This window comes from Ovis aries, chromosome 9, assembly GCF_016772045.2.
Source record: "Ovis aries strain OAR_USU_Benz2616 breed Rambouillet chromosome 9, ARS-UI_Ramb_v3.0, whole genome shotgun sequence".
In the NCBI taxonomy this organism is placed as follows: domain Eukaryota; kingdom Metazoa; phylum Chordata; class Mammalia; order Artiodactyla; family Bovidae; genus Ovis; species Ovis aries.
Window position 1 is genome coordinate 3312103 of NC_056062.1, and position 17333 is coordinate 3329435.

A 17333-nucleotide genomic window follows, 5' to 3' on the forward strand; every position below is an offset into this window, starting at 1 on the left:
GCTTGCAATGCAGCAGACCCCGGTTTGATTCCAGGGTGGGGAAGACCCACCCGGTCCAGTCCAGGACCAGGGTCTGTGTTTAAGAGCTACAGCTTGTCGGCCTCCCCTCTCCTTCATCCTGTGCGTGCTCCCTTTTCCTTATCTGCCCCTGGAATGTTCCCTGCATTTTCTCCCTCAGATACTGAGAAGGACCCAGGCAACAACCATTTATAGTCAAAGTCCACTCAGGAAGCTTTCTGTGCAGTTTTCGTAAGTTTTAAGTGCGTACTGACTTGCCCTTTGGGGTTTACTGGCTACTTTTTTAAAATGGAGTAAGTGGAAAAAAGAATAACAGCAACAAAATAAAGGACTGAAATTACTAATAGCTTTGTTGCAAATGATTAGTTTACAACGTGGCAATTAGATCTTCCAAATTCCCAATGGCACAAATGCAAAACATTAAAATAATCAACAGAATCTTAAACATTACTGTGTAATGGAAGGATGCTACACATCTATGTTAAATCCAGAAGTAAAAAGGTTAAAAAAAAAAGATATAAAATATTTCAGGAAGAATATACAAGAAACTGAAAAATAAGGTTCTTCCTATAGAGGGAAAGAGCCCGGCGTTCGGCAGTCCATTGGGTCGCAGAGTCGGACACGGCTGAGCAACTGAGCTGAACTGAACTGACAGAGGGAAAGGAGACGACAGGGGGGCAGTGAGAAGGGAACGCTCGCTCACGCGTGTGCGCCTCAGACCTTCGGGCCCATCTGCTCGCCGCTCCCCAACACAGCAAACCACGAGGGCCGCAGCAGTCCTGCACTGCCCCTAGATAAGGTCCTATCCGGAGGGCGCTCAGCTAGGGCACCCGCAGGGCAAGGCGCTCGCCCTCACCGGGGCGTTCCACCTCCACCAAGAGAACAGGCCATCAGACCGAGTACAATTAACACGGTTTAAAAACCCCACCCAAGAACAGCTGACACTCAAAGTACAATCAGAACATCAATACAGCATTTATTTACCACATGTTTTCCCAGGATCAATACTTTCATGACTGTTGCTTTCACTGATGGTAATAGTGAAATTTCAAATTACTTGTTTTTGCTTAGGATTCCAACGTGTTTGGTTCTGTGTGGGAGAGGGAACATTACTTGCTCTATTATTTTCTATTCATATTTAGAACACAAAGAATAAAAATTTCAAATTTCCCTAGCTGAACATATATATATAATATTATTATTTTTAATCTCATAATTAAACAAAGAAAGTGAGCCCTTGTAGTCCCTGGTTATTCTTCATGTCAGTGACTCACCTCTACTACCACTTGCAATTTTCCAGAATAGTTTTCTATCTTCCTCTCAAAAGCCACCAGGATTTCCTGCATAGAAGCAAGCTTTTCAGGACTGGTTTCAAGATCTTTGGGGTTCCAGCTGCTGGAAAAGAAGGGCCACCAGTTTTGGTCTCAGGAACTCTTTGGAAATATTTAATACAGAGTCCATTCCTTCAGTTTTCATGAAACTGTATTTATGGAGAGCTGACCTCTTTCTGTCTCTTTGTTTTTAAGAACAAAGTAAGTAAACCACACATATTTAAAACTTAAAATTGTTAGATGATGATGTGGAATCAGAGGTACCAGTTTTCTTATTTTTCACAATTTCTAGATATTCTCAGATCACAATTCATATGCTGCAGCACTGGCTGGCTACTAACAAATTCAGAGAATGGACTCCTTTTCTTTTAAGCAAGAAAATTAAACACTGTTGTGACAAAACTGGAAAAGTTTCATGTGACAGCCTTTTATGATCGCAGCTGTCTCTGCAATTCACACGGTCTGAAGCCTAGGAGTAACACTGCTCCTGTCCTAGGTGTTCAGGCCCAGCAGGCGGCATCTGGACTCTTGCCTCTTCTATCAGAAGACTCAGGGACTCTCACTTTCATATCTGTGCAGGTTCACCCGGAATCAACCTTGTCACCACTGCGTTAGCTCAAGATTCAGTCACCACTGCCAAGGCCACTGCAGGAACAGGCCCGTTGGACTTATGTTCTTAGAAGAACATGATATTAGACACTGCTCTTCAACTTAGACCTCATTACAAGCTCCCGAGGCTGTCCCTCCATAAGCCACCCCTCACAGGACCAAGGCCAAACCAGCCCCAGCCTGCAACTCTCACCTCTGCCCCTATAACCGCACCAGTCTCTTCTACTTCACTTTCTCAAACACTACATACTTTTTCTGTCTTCCTGCCTAGAAGTCCCTCTGCACACTGCTGTATGCTTTTAGAAACTGATAAACAAAGGTCAATGTCAAAAATAGTAATGAGACATTTAAAAGACATGTTTAGAACTTGCAATGTCACTGGATACTGGTAATATTTTTTTAAGAGGGAAAAAAGGAGCCACTCCTAAGGAACGTGCTGAAGATGCTCTGTGCGCTGAAGATCTCCGAGCCATCAAGCCTATCCCCGAGCCCAAGCCTACAGAGTACCAGGCCAGGACTTCCACCACAAATGCTGTTCTCAGTCACTCTCCAGTCACACCAAGCAGGACTCAAACTGCTGTGCGTGACGCAACAAACAAAATAATCGTGTTCCCAGATGATGCGCTCCACAGGAAGTCATTCACTGCCACCCAACAAATTCCTGCCCTACGTAAGCACCCACTCCGGGATATACGTCCTTATCTTCAAGAGGCTTGTGATTCCTTTGGCTATCCTCTCAGTCCACCTAGACTAGCCAAAATGGAATTAACGGGATTAAGGAGTGACTTCCACTAAGTAACATCTCACCACTTTGTTCACTGCTTTGATCCAAGAACTACAGCCAGTCACTAGGAAAAGGAAATTCTATTACTGATATTGTTGAAAGTTTAACCTCAAAAACAATTAAGAAAATCAACAGAAAAATCACAATCTTGCACATTCAAATTCAAAAAAAGGATTTTTTTTTAAATTTCCTCCAGTGGATTGTTTAAAATGCAAACCCTCCACTGAATCTCACAGATTACATGTTGTTATAGACAGTGCCATATTTACTCCCCTCTGCACCTGCAGGTAAAAGACACCCCAGCAATGTGCTGCCACCTCGCTCTGCTTCTGAGGACACAGACACATATCATGACCCCGGCAAGGAATCAGTATAAGTTGAATCTCAGTCAACTTAAAAAGTTCAGTATATACATGAAGCCACAGTTTGAGAAATTTCATCAGCTTGATGGAACTATAACGAGCACTCCTCCCATTAAATAAGAAAAAAAGTTGCTTGACCTGGGGTCTCTTGACCCCAGGAATTGTGTACCAAGAATTGTGTACTGAAAGCTTCTTATGTGTCTGATTCTATACGACACTATGGAAATTTATCTAAGGGTCAAAACCTTGAGGGGCTTCCCTGGTAGCTCAGCTGGTAAAGAATCTGCCTGCAATGCAGGAGACCCTGGTTCAATTCCTCGGTCAGAAAGATCTCCTGGAGAAGGGATAGATACTTACTCCAATGTTCTTGGGATTCTCTACAGCTCAGATGGTAAAGAATCTGCCTGAAATACAGGAGACTTGGGTTCAATCCCTGGTTGGGAAGATCCCCTAGGAGAGGGCATAGCAACCCACTCTAGTATTCTTGACTGGAGAATCCCATGGACAAAGGAGCCTGGCAGGCTACTATCTACAGGGTCGCAAAGAGTCAAGACACAACTGAGCAACTAAGCACAGCAAAACACAAAATTTTGAGAGGTTAAACAATGTTCTAACACACACAGGTGAAATGTGGTTAAATCATGGAGTGCTTCAAATTAACTGTTTTAATGGCAATTTTGCTCTATTAAATATTACTTGTCATGGGAATGTTGTAACAGCACTGATGGTTTTTGAAGTTCAGAGAAGCTCCTTACCAAAAAACACAGAAAGAAGAACTAGATTAAAGAAACCAAAACCCATACACAATATTTACAGTGAAATGTAGTAATGGAGTTCAGTTCAGTTCAGTAGCTCAGTCGTGTCCGACTCTTTGCGACCCTGTGAACCGCAGCACGCCAGGCCTCCCTGTCCGTCACCAACTCCCAGAGTCCACTGAAACCCATGTCCATCGAGTCAGTGATGCCATACAAGCATCTCATTCTCTGTCGTCCCCTTCTCCTCCTGCCCTCAATCTTCCCCAGCATCAGGGTCTTTTCAAATGAGTCAGCTCTTCGCATGAGGTGGCTAAAGTATTGGAGCTTCAGCTTCAGCATCAGTCCTTCCAATGAACACGCAAGACTGATCTCCTTTAGAATGGACTGGTTGGATCTCCTTGCAGTCCAAGGGACTCTCAAGAGGCTTCTCCAACACCACAGGTCAAAAGCATCAATTCTTCGGTGCTCAGCCTTCTTCACAGTCCAGCTCTCACATCCATACATGACCACAGGAAAAGCCACAGCCTTGACCAGACGGACCTTGGCTGGCAGAGTCACGTCTCTGCTTTTTACTATGCTGCCTAGTGCCTAGGTGGGCTTCCCTGGCGGCTCAGACAGTACAGCGTCTGTCTACAATGCAGGAGACCTGGGTTCGATCCCTGGGTCGGGAAGATTCCCTGGAGAAGGAAATGGCAACCCACTTCAGCACTCTTGCCTAGAAAATCCCACAGACGGAGGAGCCTGGTGTCCATGGGGTTACAAAGAGTTGGACACGACTGAGCGACTTCACTTCTTCTTCTTCACTTCAGTGTCTAGGTTGGTCATAACTTGCCTTCCAAGGAGTAAGCATTTTTTAATTTCATGGCTGCATTCACCATCTGCAGTGATTTTGGAGCCCAAAAAAATAAAGTCAGCCAGTTTCCACTGTTTCCCCATCTATTTCCCATGAAGTGATGGGACCGGATGCCATGAGCTTCGTTTTCTGAATGTTGAGCTTTAAGCCAACTTTTTCACTCTCCTCTTTCACTTTCATCAAGAGGCTTTTTAGCTCCTCTTCACTTTCTGTCATAAGGGTGGTATCACCTGCATATCTGAGGTTACTGATATTTCTCCTGGCAATCTTGATTCTAGCTTGTGCTTCTTCCAGCTCAGTGTTTCTCATGATGTACTCTGCATATGAGTTAAATAAGCAGAGTGACAATACACAGCCTTGACGTACTCCTTTTTCTGTTTGGAACCAGTCTGTTGTTCCATGTCCAGTTCTAACTGTTGCTTCCTGACCCGCATATAGGTTTCTCAAGGGACAGGTGAGGTGGTCTGGTATGCCCATCTCTTTCAGAATTTTCCACAGTTTATTGTGATCCACACAGTCAAAGGCTTTGGCATAGTCAATAAAGCAGAAATAGATGTTTTCTGGAACTCTCTTGCTTTTCCATGATCCAGCAGATGTTGGCAATTTGATCTCTGGTTCCTCTGCCTTTTATAAAACCAGTTTGAACATCAAGAGTTCACGGTTCACGTATTGCTGAAGCCTGGCTTGGAGAATTTTGAGCATTACTTTACTAGCATGTGAGATGAGTGCAATTGTGTGGTAGTCTGAGCATTCTTTGGCATTCTTTGGCATGGCAGTAATGGAAGAAACCCACAAATCCCTAGATGCCATTAGGTAGGGGTGAGGCATAATGACCAGCAGATGTGCCAGCAACACCTAAGGAGGTGTTGAGTGGGTCTGAGAACAGAAGACTAAGACAGTGGAAATTACTGTGAACCGAGAGGAAGATGGCACAGGAAGCTGAGAGGGATTTCACCCACCCCAGCAGCAAGGAAGTGCAAGAAGCTGCGAACTGGGAGAGACCCCACAAGAACCACCAAATCTCCCTGTCAGGAAAGGGCCCTACACTGAACAGAAACTCCTGGGAAATGATTCAAAATGGAGCAGGACAGGAATCATGGAGATAAAGGAGGAGAAGGTTCCGATAAAAGTGGGAGAAAACAAGTGGCTTTATGTTTTAAACACATGAAAACAACTGAAGAGACAGGTCTGTGTGGTTAGAAAAGCTATTTTGAATATTAATTCCTTTTAAAGGTAATGAAAAACCAATGTCACATAAAAATGATCAACAGAAAATAGTCAAGGTCAAATGTCATACAAAGTTGTCAGAAGAGGAGAATAAGATGTGGAACAATGTCTCTAACAGTGAAGCCACATAAGAACAAACATACCCTGAAAACAGATCAAAACCACAGACTACTAATCAGAACAAACTGAAAGCCATAAATACAAGTTAACAAAGAATATATAAATGAGTCCAACGACACATGATGTTATTAAAGAGCAACTAAATCAGAAATCAGAAATACACAGAATTAAAAGAAAAACTCAGGAAAGAATTAGAAGTTTTTTAAAAATTCAAAAGTGGATACAAAATTAAATAGATCAGAACAAATAAACACGGCAAATGGTAAAACTCTGGACAGGCAAAAGAAGAAGAAAAGAAACTTAATGGAAATAAAAAGTAATGAAAAGTATCTAAGAGAAAGTGACAAAGATTAGTGTCAGGCAATGAAGACCCAAATCCAGGTAAGAGGGTCAATGAAACAGGAAACTCAAACAAGGAAACAGGATACTAAAAACTTCATTTTTAAAAAGTCACTGGAATAAAAAAAATTTTTTGAATGTCACTGAAATAAAAATTTTGAAACTACATGTTAAAAGAACATACCACATACAGGCATTTCCTGTCTAAAAAAACCTATGTTTCAAGAAAGAGATAGGTCAAACATAAAAGTACTAAAAAAGACAGATCACGCAACCATCTAGCAAAAGAGAGCTGCAGTGGCTCCAGGCAAACAACACATCTAATCACCACTGTGAAACAGAAAATGAGGCAGTTACAGGGCAGGGTTTTACATTTTCTGATAGCCTTACTAAAAAAAAAAAAAAAAAAGAAACACAGGTACAATTAGTGTTAATAATGTCTTATTTAATGCATCTTTCTCCCCTGCAGAGCTCTCAGGAAAACGTAATAACTGATTTCACCTGCATCTAAAGACTTAAAATGGTGTCATAATGTCATTTTTTTTTTTTTTTTGCAATGCATTGACAATTTAATTACTCACTAACAGCTAAGACCAGGCCCAGAGAAAGGATCGATCTGATACATTCTTGGATTCTGTCCCAGTAAAACCAACCTGTACAACCTCATGATTCAAGTAAAACTTAAGGTTCAGCTGTCCACAATACTCTAGTTCCAGGTTTCCATTTTATTAAAGAATGAAGAGGGAGCTCAGAGCAGACTGGTTTCATCAACTGCAAGTCATTTTATTTCACAAAATCAATACACTTTCAGGAATAAAATTTATTATAACTTCATCCAAAACATACTATGTCAGAAAGTCAAGGAAGAGAAAACCTCTTCAGTGTGCTTAGCCACTTTGACCCCTGGCCACTATCACCTCCCACCTCTTAAGTCTTTTACACACCTATTTTACCACTGCAGATGCACACAACATGACCACAGCATGAGAAGTGCCTGTCATTTCAGTTGCTTTTCCAGCTACAAAGAAGTAGGGAAAGTAACTATCAAGTCCCTTTTGCCTACTCTCTCTGATTGGGCCAGATCAGGAATTCAAGCTGAGCTGACAGAACTCAGTAAGGCTTACTGATGAAGATCAACAGAAACCCATGATTTTCGCTTCCTTAGAGAAAATACTTTTCTAAGAGAAACCAAAAATTTAAATGAAGACAAACTGGTTAATGTTATGACATAAATTAAACTAAAGGCTGCACCAAGTTACCTTACTGTAGGTTTCTTTGGGAATGACAAGGTTATCAGAGAAATCTCTATGCATTTAGCTGGTGATTTTCTCCTTATGAAAGAAAATAAGAAGAGCAAAAAAGTTTATCCAAAACACTTTTAGAACCTGTCTTTCTGATTTAACCCAAGAATCTTGTCACATTCTTTTGAATCATTGGAGATTTCAGAGAAGTCTTATCCTTTGGGGTAGAATTTGACTCTTGGAAAAATTTGAATCTCTTGGAAAAATCTGAATCACATCTGTAATTGTGGTATGTTGTTTTTATTCTAATGCATATAATGAAAATGATTTTTGAACTTCTGTGGCAACCAAATAAGATTTGAGCATACCACCCAAGAATCTCAAAAATGGAAGAGAATTCAGTCACTGAGCCTGCTCCTCACCTGCCATCCAAGGCTTGAACCCCACCTGCATCTCCAGGTGCATGTCCAGCCTCTGCACACACCATCCCAGTGATGGCAAACTCCAAAGGCAATTCATTTCAGTTTGGAACAGTCTCAACACTGAAAAATACTGCTTTCTAGTTTCAGCACATATTAGCTTGGAACATCCATACACACTAGCTTAAGTCAGACTTCCTATGGCGGCTATACTTTTGGAACTTTACAAGTATAAAGGAACACAGGGAGAAAAGGACAAAAAATGGAAAGCAACAGAAGCAATGAAAAAATTAAGAACTGACGGGAAAAAAACGCACAGGAAAGCAAGCCAGTCGAGACAACCAGATGACTGTTTAAATTTTAGATGTATCACCCAACAGGTAAACAGACACCTACCAATCTCAACATTTCTAAGTACACACATTAATTCCTATGACTGTGGCCAAAGTTTCGCATATTGAAACACTGAAACAGTTTAATAAATCCTTTTTTCCTGTTTCTGTATAAAACAGCTAGGCTTCACTGATACTGTTAAAGAACAACAGTTAACGATATTCTGCTCTTTATTCTACTCAAATGTATCATGTTATCTAGCAAAAAAAAAAAAAACTGCGTACCTAGTTGTATCTATTCCTTTCTCTTAAAGTCTATCATAGTATTAGCAGTTGGCTTTCTTTGTTTTATGAAAAGCATTTTTTACAAAGCAACAAGATTTTTTATTATTTCACAAGAGTTCTTGAAACACAAATATGAATAGATAATGTACGCCCATGCTGAAATTCCAGTGTCATGGAATCAACTGACAGGGCTAACTCCAGCCTCACCGAACATACTTGGGAAAATTACCAATTACCATGCTAAGGATATTCACATTGGAAAAGATTCTGATGCTGGGATAGACTGAAGGCAGGAGAAGGGGATGACAGAGGCAGAGACAGCTGGATGGCATCATTGACTCGATGGACATGAGTTTGAGCAGGCTCTGGGAGTTGGTGATGGACAGGGAGGTCTGGTGTGCTGCAGTCAATGGGGTCGCAAAGAGTGGGACACGACTGAGCGACTGAACTAAAGCTAAACTGAAGGATATCCAAGGTTTCTTCAGTTCAGTTCAGTTCAGTTCAGTCGCTCAGTCGTGTCTGACTCTTTGCAACCCCATGAACCGCAGCACGCCAGGCCTCCCTGTCCATCACCAACTCCCGGAGTTCACTCAGACTCACGTCCATCGAGTCAGTGATGCCATCCAGACATCTCATCCTCAGTCGTCCCCCTCTCCTCTGCCCCCAATCCCTCCCAACATTAGAGTCTTTTCCAATGAGTCAACTCTTCACATTAGGTGGCCAAAGTACTGGAGTTTCAGCTTTAGCATCATTCCTTACAAAGAAATCCCAGGGTTGATCTCCTTCAGAATGGTTGGATCTCCTTGCAGTCCAAGGGACTCTCAAGAGTCTTCTCCAACACCACAATTCAAAAGCATCAATTCTTCGGCACTCAGCTTTCTTCACAGTCCAACTCTCACATCCACACATGACCACAGGAAAAACCACAGCCTTGACTAGATGGACCTTTGTTGGCAAAGTAATGTCTCTGCTTTTCAATATGCTATCTAGGTTGGCATAACTTCCAAGGAGCAAGCGTCTTTTAATTTCATGGCTGCAATCACCATCTGCAGTGATTTTGGAGCCCCAAAAATAAAGTCTGACACTGTTTCCACTGTTTCCCATCTATTTCCCATGAAGTGATGGGACCAGATGCCATGATCTTCGTTTTCTGAATGTTGAGCTTTAAGCCAACTTTTTCACTCTCCTCTTTCATTTTTATCAAGAGGCTTTTTTTTAGTTCCTCTTCACTTTCTGCCATAATGGTGGTGTCATCTGTGTATCTGAGGTTATTGATATTTCTCCCGGCAATCTTGATTCCAGTTTGTGCTTCTTCCAGTTTAGCGTTTCTCGTGATGTACTCTGCATATAAGTTAAACAAGCAGGGTGACAATATACAGCCTTGACGTACTCCTTTCCTATTTGGAACCAGTCTGTTGTTCCATGTCCAGTTCTAACTGTTGCTTCCTGACCTGTATATAGGTTTCTCAAGAGGCACGTTTCTTAAATTCATGAATGCCAAAGGTTTCAAATAGAAAATTTAAAAGAACTGATACTTTAAAGAGGTCACTACTAGAAAGAGGGGGAAATCATCTGCACAGAAAAATAACAACTGAATCCATGAGAGTAACTGAGTTTTCCCTTGGAGCAAGACAAATTAGCAAAAAGGCTAAAGGAAAAACTGCATAGGGAAAAGCAGGAAAAAAAGTTTAAAAAAAAGAAAAACACAGCAACTAAATAATGAAACAAAACAGAGGATAAGGGTTAGTAATTTTAGATTCTCTTACACAGAAAAAGCTTCAAGAAGGCAGTGAGGCATGTCAGGGAAGCAGGGACCACTTGGGTGGCATGGACATGGCCACAAGCGTTAACTGCACCCTTTGTGAGCACAGACCCAGCAGAGAGGCAGAGTAAAGGCGAGTCAGCAGAGGCCAGTCGGGTAGAGGAGTGAGACAGCAGGGAGAGACCCTGCTCAAGAAATCCAGCTGCTGCAAGAAGGTCAGGGCAAGCCCCTGGAGGACAGTGGCTGGCACTGTGAACAGTCGGTGAACGCTCGCTGGTGAACAAGTGAGTGAACCGGCATCGCGGGGTTGAGGGCTGTCTGTCGAGGTTCAAAGGCTACAAGGCAAACTTTTGTGGAGGCAGGGGGCAAGACAGCAGGTTTCAAAGAGGAAGAAAGCGTTTAAAGATGCCTCCAAATGAATATAACTTCTTTAATTAGGTAGAAAAGCAGAAAGGAAGCTGAGAATGGAAACAAAGGCCGAGAAACCAGCACCACCACCTTCTCCCACTCTGTCCCTAGAACAAGAGAGCCAGCTCCTGAAGTTAGAGCAGAGATGCTCGGAGGAGGGTGGACAGAAAGCGAGAGTGAGGAAAGCCTCTGTTCTTCTGATGCAAGAGCAAACAATGATGTGAGGAGAGCTCAGTTCAAAGACTTCTCCCTCTGGGCCAAAGTGTGGTCAAAGCCACAGTACAAAGGGGCAAGGTATAAAGACATGGAAGGAAAGTGCCTACAGAGCGCTGAAGGCAGGCGTACCGTGCCTAAGGAGACTGGAATGAATGCACTGCAGTCGTGTGTGCTTGGTGCTCCACCCTGCAAAATGCCACGTACTGACACCTTATCAACAAATGTCACCAGGAAGTCCTAAACAAAGATCATGTGAGAGAATATTACTAAAACATTTACAGATTATAAAGTATGAAAAATGTTACCAAAAGTTACCATGAAAAGTAGTCCCAAAGTGACCATGGAAAGTGGTCTAAAGTTACCAATAAAAACACCAAATGCATGAAGTATACTTTCCAATGCGGACAAAGTCTCACTAGGATGTTTTATTAGGCAGCACAATTTACACAATTCTCTACAAAGTGAGCCAAGAAACTTTATTCTTTTCTAATCCTCATTTCTTTTTTTTAATTGTATTTTTTAATGAAAGTACAGTTGATTTACAATGTTATTTTCTGGTACACGGCAAAGCGAGTGATTGTTATACACATACACACATATATATACTATTTTGCATATTCTTTTCCACTGTGGTTTCTTATAGGAGATTGAGTATAGTGTTACACTAGGGCCTTGCTGTTTAGTGTATTCTTCATTTTAATTCCTTCAATACAGACAATGAAAAATGAATGAAGAATTTTTAAACAGTGAGGGGAAAAGGTAATCAAGACTTAGGATTAATGAACCAGTACAAAACTAAAAATAATACTTTTATAAATATGATGGCTTTTATTTTATAACACATTGATCCTTTCCAAAAATTTGAGAAGTACCCAACAATAAACCCAAGATCAAAGACATTTCATCTATGAACCACCATTCAAAACAAATTTTTATTATAATTTAAGGTGAATAACTCTATTTCCATACTAATAAGCTTTGGTAGATATATTATTTTCTTTTAAAAGGAAGCAGACAGCAATTCTAACACAGCTCTGACAGATGCCCTAAAAACTGACTCCCAGACACTATATATGTGGTGCATATACAGTATCATAGCCTCAAACTCCACCATTTTAGGTGAAGGGCTCGAGAATCCACAGATGTCAGCATGTGAAGGGGTCCTGGACCAGTTCCCCAAGGACACGGGTAAACAACTGTATAGACCTTTCGCAAGGTACATAAAACTCACTTTTACCTGTATTTGCTCTGTAATTATACCTCATTTTTAATACACTTTATTTTTTTTTAAGTAAAATATAAAAGCCAAAGTTGGATTAAGATCCCATAGGCCACAGGGCAGCGGCCAAAGGAAAAAAAGAGACTGGGAAGATCCTCAAAGCAGCAATCCTGAGGCTCCTGCACAGCGAACAAAACAGACCAATCCCCTAGGAACTGACAAGCCAGTGTGACGGAGTGTTCAAGACGTGCCGGTCTGAAAACCGTACAATACCGTAAATCAACTGTACTTCAACACCCAGTGAGCCCACTAGTGTTAGAACGCTGTGCCCGTATCACCCGTATTACCGCACAGCCGCGCCAGAGGGCACTGGGACTGCTGCCCCTCAGACACGGGCACCGCGGCACCCGAGGCAAGGCGCCCTGCCAGGACCGCCCGCGCTACCCCGGAGTCCGACTCCACAGACAGCTTTCTCAGCCACCCTGTTCTACTGCCTCTCGGGAACCAGCTGCCCAAACAAAGCCTGTGCTCCTCAGTATGGAGCCTCGGGGTCTTTGCCAACCACTGTCTCTTTTTCAGTACACAGCAGTCCAGAACTGATTTTAAAGAACAACTCTGGCTCTGCCTGCAGGCACTGACGTGGCCCACACAAGAACACCGGCGGGCTCACCTGTCCTTGTGACTAGGCTGACCCACCCTTCTTTTCTTTAAAGTGAACCTCACTGTCTTCTCAACTTGATTTCGCAGGCACGCACTCTAACCTCACTCTCCTCAACTGCAGGAGGCGCCCTGAGGCTTATGAAGACACACAGCACATCCCCGTGAGAAGTACTCGTCAAAAGTCTGGCATTCAAAAATAGTAATTCTTATTTGAAGAAGCTGACATACAAATAAGTGTTCAAACAGAACTTCAAAGACTGTACACGACTTAGTAATTGCTTTCGAGATCCTTACATATTTAATAAACAGTATCTTGCTTTATAACCGATCCCCCAGAAAACCAGTAAACTATAGTGCTCTGATTGGGAAGTTATGCCCTAAACTACTAGAAAAGAACAGCTGTCCACCTCAAAGAACCTGCTACTCAGCTCCTTTCAACAGCCTAGTTGAGAAAAATAATATTTCTGGAGAATTTAATTGTCTGGGGATTCCATGTTTTCTCCTTGATTTGAAATGAACCATTAAAAAGGCAACACATTTGGTCTTGAGTGTTCTGTATCTTCACAACCATTACAAACTCAAGTGACATTTTCAAGCTACACTTCATGTTCTCTTGATGACAACTTAAGAAACAATCTCATGAAAATCTGTTACCATAGTTACTACAGAGATGTTACTAAGAACACTGCCTTAAAACAAAATGTTCAAAAAGCTCTGCTTCCTTAAGTAAATTTTCTCAAGGATCTCGAAAAGACAGTTGCATATTTCCTTTTCAATTCTAGCCAACAAAAAGTTAAAAAACTAACCCAAGACTAAACTAATTAATTATGCTTGACTTAATGTCCTGAAGATCTCTATCCTATTTTTTTCCTTTGAGTATTTTTGAGGTTTAGTTTTTTAATATCAAAATTTTTGCTACATCTAGTATTTACTTTGGTATAAATGTCTTCAGTATAGAAGCTGTACTTTCTTTAACCAAGTCTATGTACCTTTTTTAATGATCACTCTCTCCCAGCATTCTATTCTGTAATTTCTACGCTTACTTCACATATCCATGTCAATTTGTGTGTTATATTTGTTTTATGATTGTGAGCTATATGTGTATATCACTGAGGTTCAACTACATACACTTGTAAAGTTAGATTTCATGCTGACTATAAGTAATTTGAAAAGGGTATAAGAAAAAGACATGAAATTTCACTGTGAACTATAAATATAACCAGTAGAAATAATCATTTTTACATTAGCAATTAACCTTAAGGATTAGAAAGTATGATTTTGAAAATTTAATACTGTCACTAGAAAAATGGCAAGCCCTTAAAAGTGTAAATTTATCTCTAAAAAACTAAACCGCTCCAAACAAGTCCAGTCACGAGAAGAGCACTGGCTAAATGGGCTGTCTTCCAGCTCCTATGACTTGTCTGAGAGTGGAGAACGCCCACTCCTGCACGGAAGGAAGCCCTTCCTTCCCGACAGAGGCGGTTTGCTCTTCGTCTTTACTCAGGTGCCCTCTACTGACTGCAAAGCAAAACAGACTACGGAATTATACCCGCAAATCTCATCAGCACAGGAAAAGAATTTATTTTTTAAATACTTCAAAAGCAACATTTTAGATAAAACTACATTAAAAATTGACTTACTACAGAACCAAGAAAAAATAAACATCTGTGAACTGACAGTTCAAGGTAACGCTCAAATTTTCTATGTGGCATATACCATGTTTCATTACACTACTTTACGGTGTTAATCCTTAGATGCAAAAAGGATTAAAGCTCTTAAATCCATTTTAAATAATTTCTCTGTAGGGGAATGTTTACCTGGATCTGTTCTGGTGTCCACTGGTCTAGGTTGACTGACTTGACCCTGGATATATGAACCCCAAGATTCCTATGGATGCCAGCACATCTGATGCAAATAAACACACCAATATTCCAGGAAGCCCATCGAGGACCTGATTGCAGAGAAGAAACAAAGAAAAGCTAGCATTAAAAACTAAAAAAATATCATAACAGCATATAAGAAGCATTCTGGTTTTTATACAATCATAATGTAGGGTTACAGAATTCACAGGCTCAAATTTTCAAATGGCACAGCAGCAGCTTGCTAAGAAGACTTGTCTTGGTTGTGCTAAAAGGCTATAAATCAACCTTCAAGAACTTTAATCAGTTTGCTAATTTTGCCTTCCTAGGAACTTCCCCTAAAATCTAAGAATTTAAAACTACTTTATGTGAACAGTTATTTCACTAGCATATTTGATTCAGGTGTAGTAACAGCCCACAGTAAAGTTAAGACCTTTATTAAATGTGTTGGGTATTGTTTAAAAAGACTACCAACAAGTAAAAATCAAAGAGGTTTTCTAAAATGAAACAGAAATTACTAAAAACACAGACAATGAACCTAAATAGAAAAATGGACAAAAAAGATACAAATGGGTAATCTACAGAATAAGAAATGTATGGCCAACAAACGCATAAAAATATGTACTCTCTCACGGTAAGTGAGGGAAAATGCCCTTTAAAACTATATAATAACTTCTACTTTGCAATCAACACCTTGAGGAGGGGAACATTTTTATCAATTAATATGATTAATAATTACAAGACTAAAAAAGGACTGCCTCAAGAAGCCTTTTATCAACATGAATAAATCTCAGATATAACCCTGAGATTAAGAAGTTACAGATGAACTGAGGTGTGTTACAAAATGTTAAGTCTTTGGGTCAAAAAACTGATTCAAACACCATAGAGAAACTCACCTAACTATGTAAGATACAAGCCTTAGCTGTACTATTCTTCGTACCTTTGACTGTACTACTTCTTGATAATTTTAATTCTTATGATTATCTTCACATACTGCTCGTACAATTAAAGTAAAATGGAAAATAAAAGTAATATCTGGAAATTATATCAAATATTCAGAAGCTCATATATAAGATTTCTCTAAATGACTTGATTATGAAAAATACAGTAAGAGATTAATAAAAATCAAGTTTTTTTTTTAATTTAGGTTTTCTTCTGTTTAAGTACATACTTTTTATCTAAAGATGAGAATCTACAAAATAACATCGAGGCTAAAAATTTCAATGTAGTTAACACTAAACACATTCTCCAAAAATTCCTTAGGAGAGAGGTTATGTAAAACAGACAAACATCTGGGACATGCTCTATTTAAGACTCTATTTGACTACCAACCGTGTCAAAATGAGTTAGCGGTCAAAAGACCACTGCTGTTCATGTACTGAGCCACTTCTGGGCTGCATAAATTACACTGGACCTAGTAACAGAGCTTAAGTTTCTCATCTGTTCAAAGGAGTTAGAATGGCTGTCCTCAATAATTAGGTGAGATGTTTACGGAAAATATTTTTAAAGTTTTAAAGCACTACTTAACGCAAGTTACTGCCATGTTAAGAAATTCTGATCATCAAAATATAACACTTTTTCCTCTAGAGAAGTTTCTATATTGGTCTGTAAAACAACTGTATCTTAACTTTCCTCAAAGTAACTCCTATAAAGGCAGTGGGTCCAGAGCATGATGAGCAAACAGAAATAAATCTTCAACACACTCCAAGAAGGGCTTCATTTTTGTGAAAATAGAATGATTTCCCTGGAAATAATCTGCCAGAACTTCAGCCAAATACAAATGGAAACCTTCACACGATTCCCTAATGTGGATGCTGTGACTGAAAGAACTTGCAGAATACGACGCAACTCTCCACGCGGGCACAAAACTGCAGCACCCAATGCAGCGGTGCGTTTTTATAACAACGGAAGATACGAAAGGGACTGAAAGGCATAAAGCCTTATGCAAGGATAATGCTAGCAGCAATATGAAACAAAGGCTATATTACTACTGAGCAAAAGCTAGATATAATTAAATGTTAAATGGTATTTAAATCTTATTAAGGCTATAAAAGTCATTTTATTGATTCCTACAAGGAAGGAAAAAAAACCTTGGTTATCATTTATGGGAAACTTTAGCCCCAATCATTTTTTATATATTGAAATAATAATGTAATTCTCTTAATGTATCTTTCTTTAGAACATAAACTATCATAACTGAACAATATAATCAAGAACTCCTAAAAATACTTTAAAAGTCTAACCAAAGTTACACATGGAACACGCACTCTATAAAATTAGCCCTGTAAATCTACCTGAAATTGCCTTGATAAAATAGTGGTTGCTTGACATGGCAGTCATTCAATTATCAATATGAAACTCTTCTTTTCATTCACCAAACAGGCTTCCCTGGTGGCTTAGTGGTGAAGAATCCACCTGCCAATGTAGGAGGTGAAGGTTCAATCCCTGGGTTGGGAAGATGCCCCCAGAGAAGGAAATGTCAACCCACTCCAGTATTTTTGCCTGGAAATCCTTATGGACAGAGGTGCCTGGAG

General features: G+C 40.3%; 1 protein-coding gene across 5 annotated transcripts in view; it reads right to left on the bottom strand.

The window, feature by feature from the left end:
• The window catches only part of SMAP1 (small ArfGAP 1), a 187415-nt gene that overhangs the window by 109642 nt on the left and 60440 nt on the right, over positions 1 to 17333 (bottom strand). For 4 of the 5 annotated variants that reach the window (XM_027972798.2, XM_027972796.2, XM_027972797.2 and 1 more), the window contains exon 2: positions 14758 to 14891. In XM_027972798.2, coding sequence (XP_027828599.2) covers positions 14758 to 14891 — 134 coding nt within the window. Of the gene's footprint in view, positions 1 to 1292; positions 14892 to 17333 lie in introns of those variants that run through there. The other variant, XM_060419926.1, reaches the window with a different exon arrangement.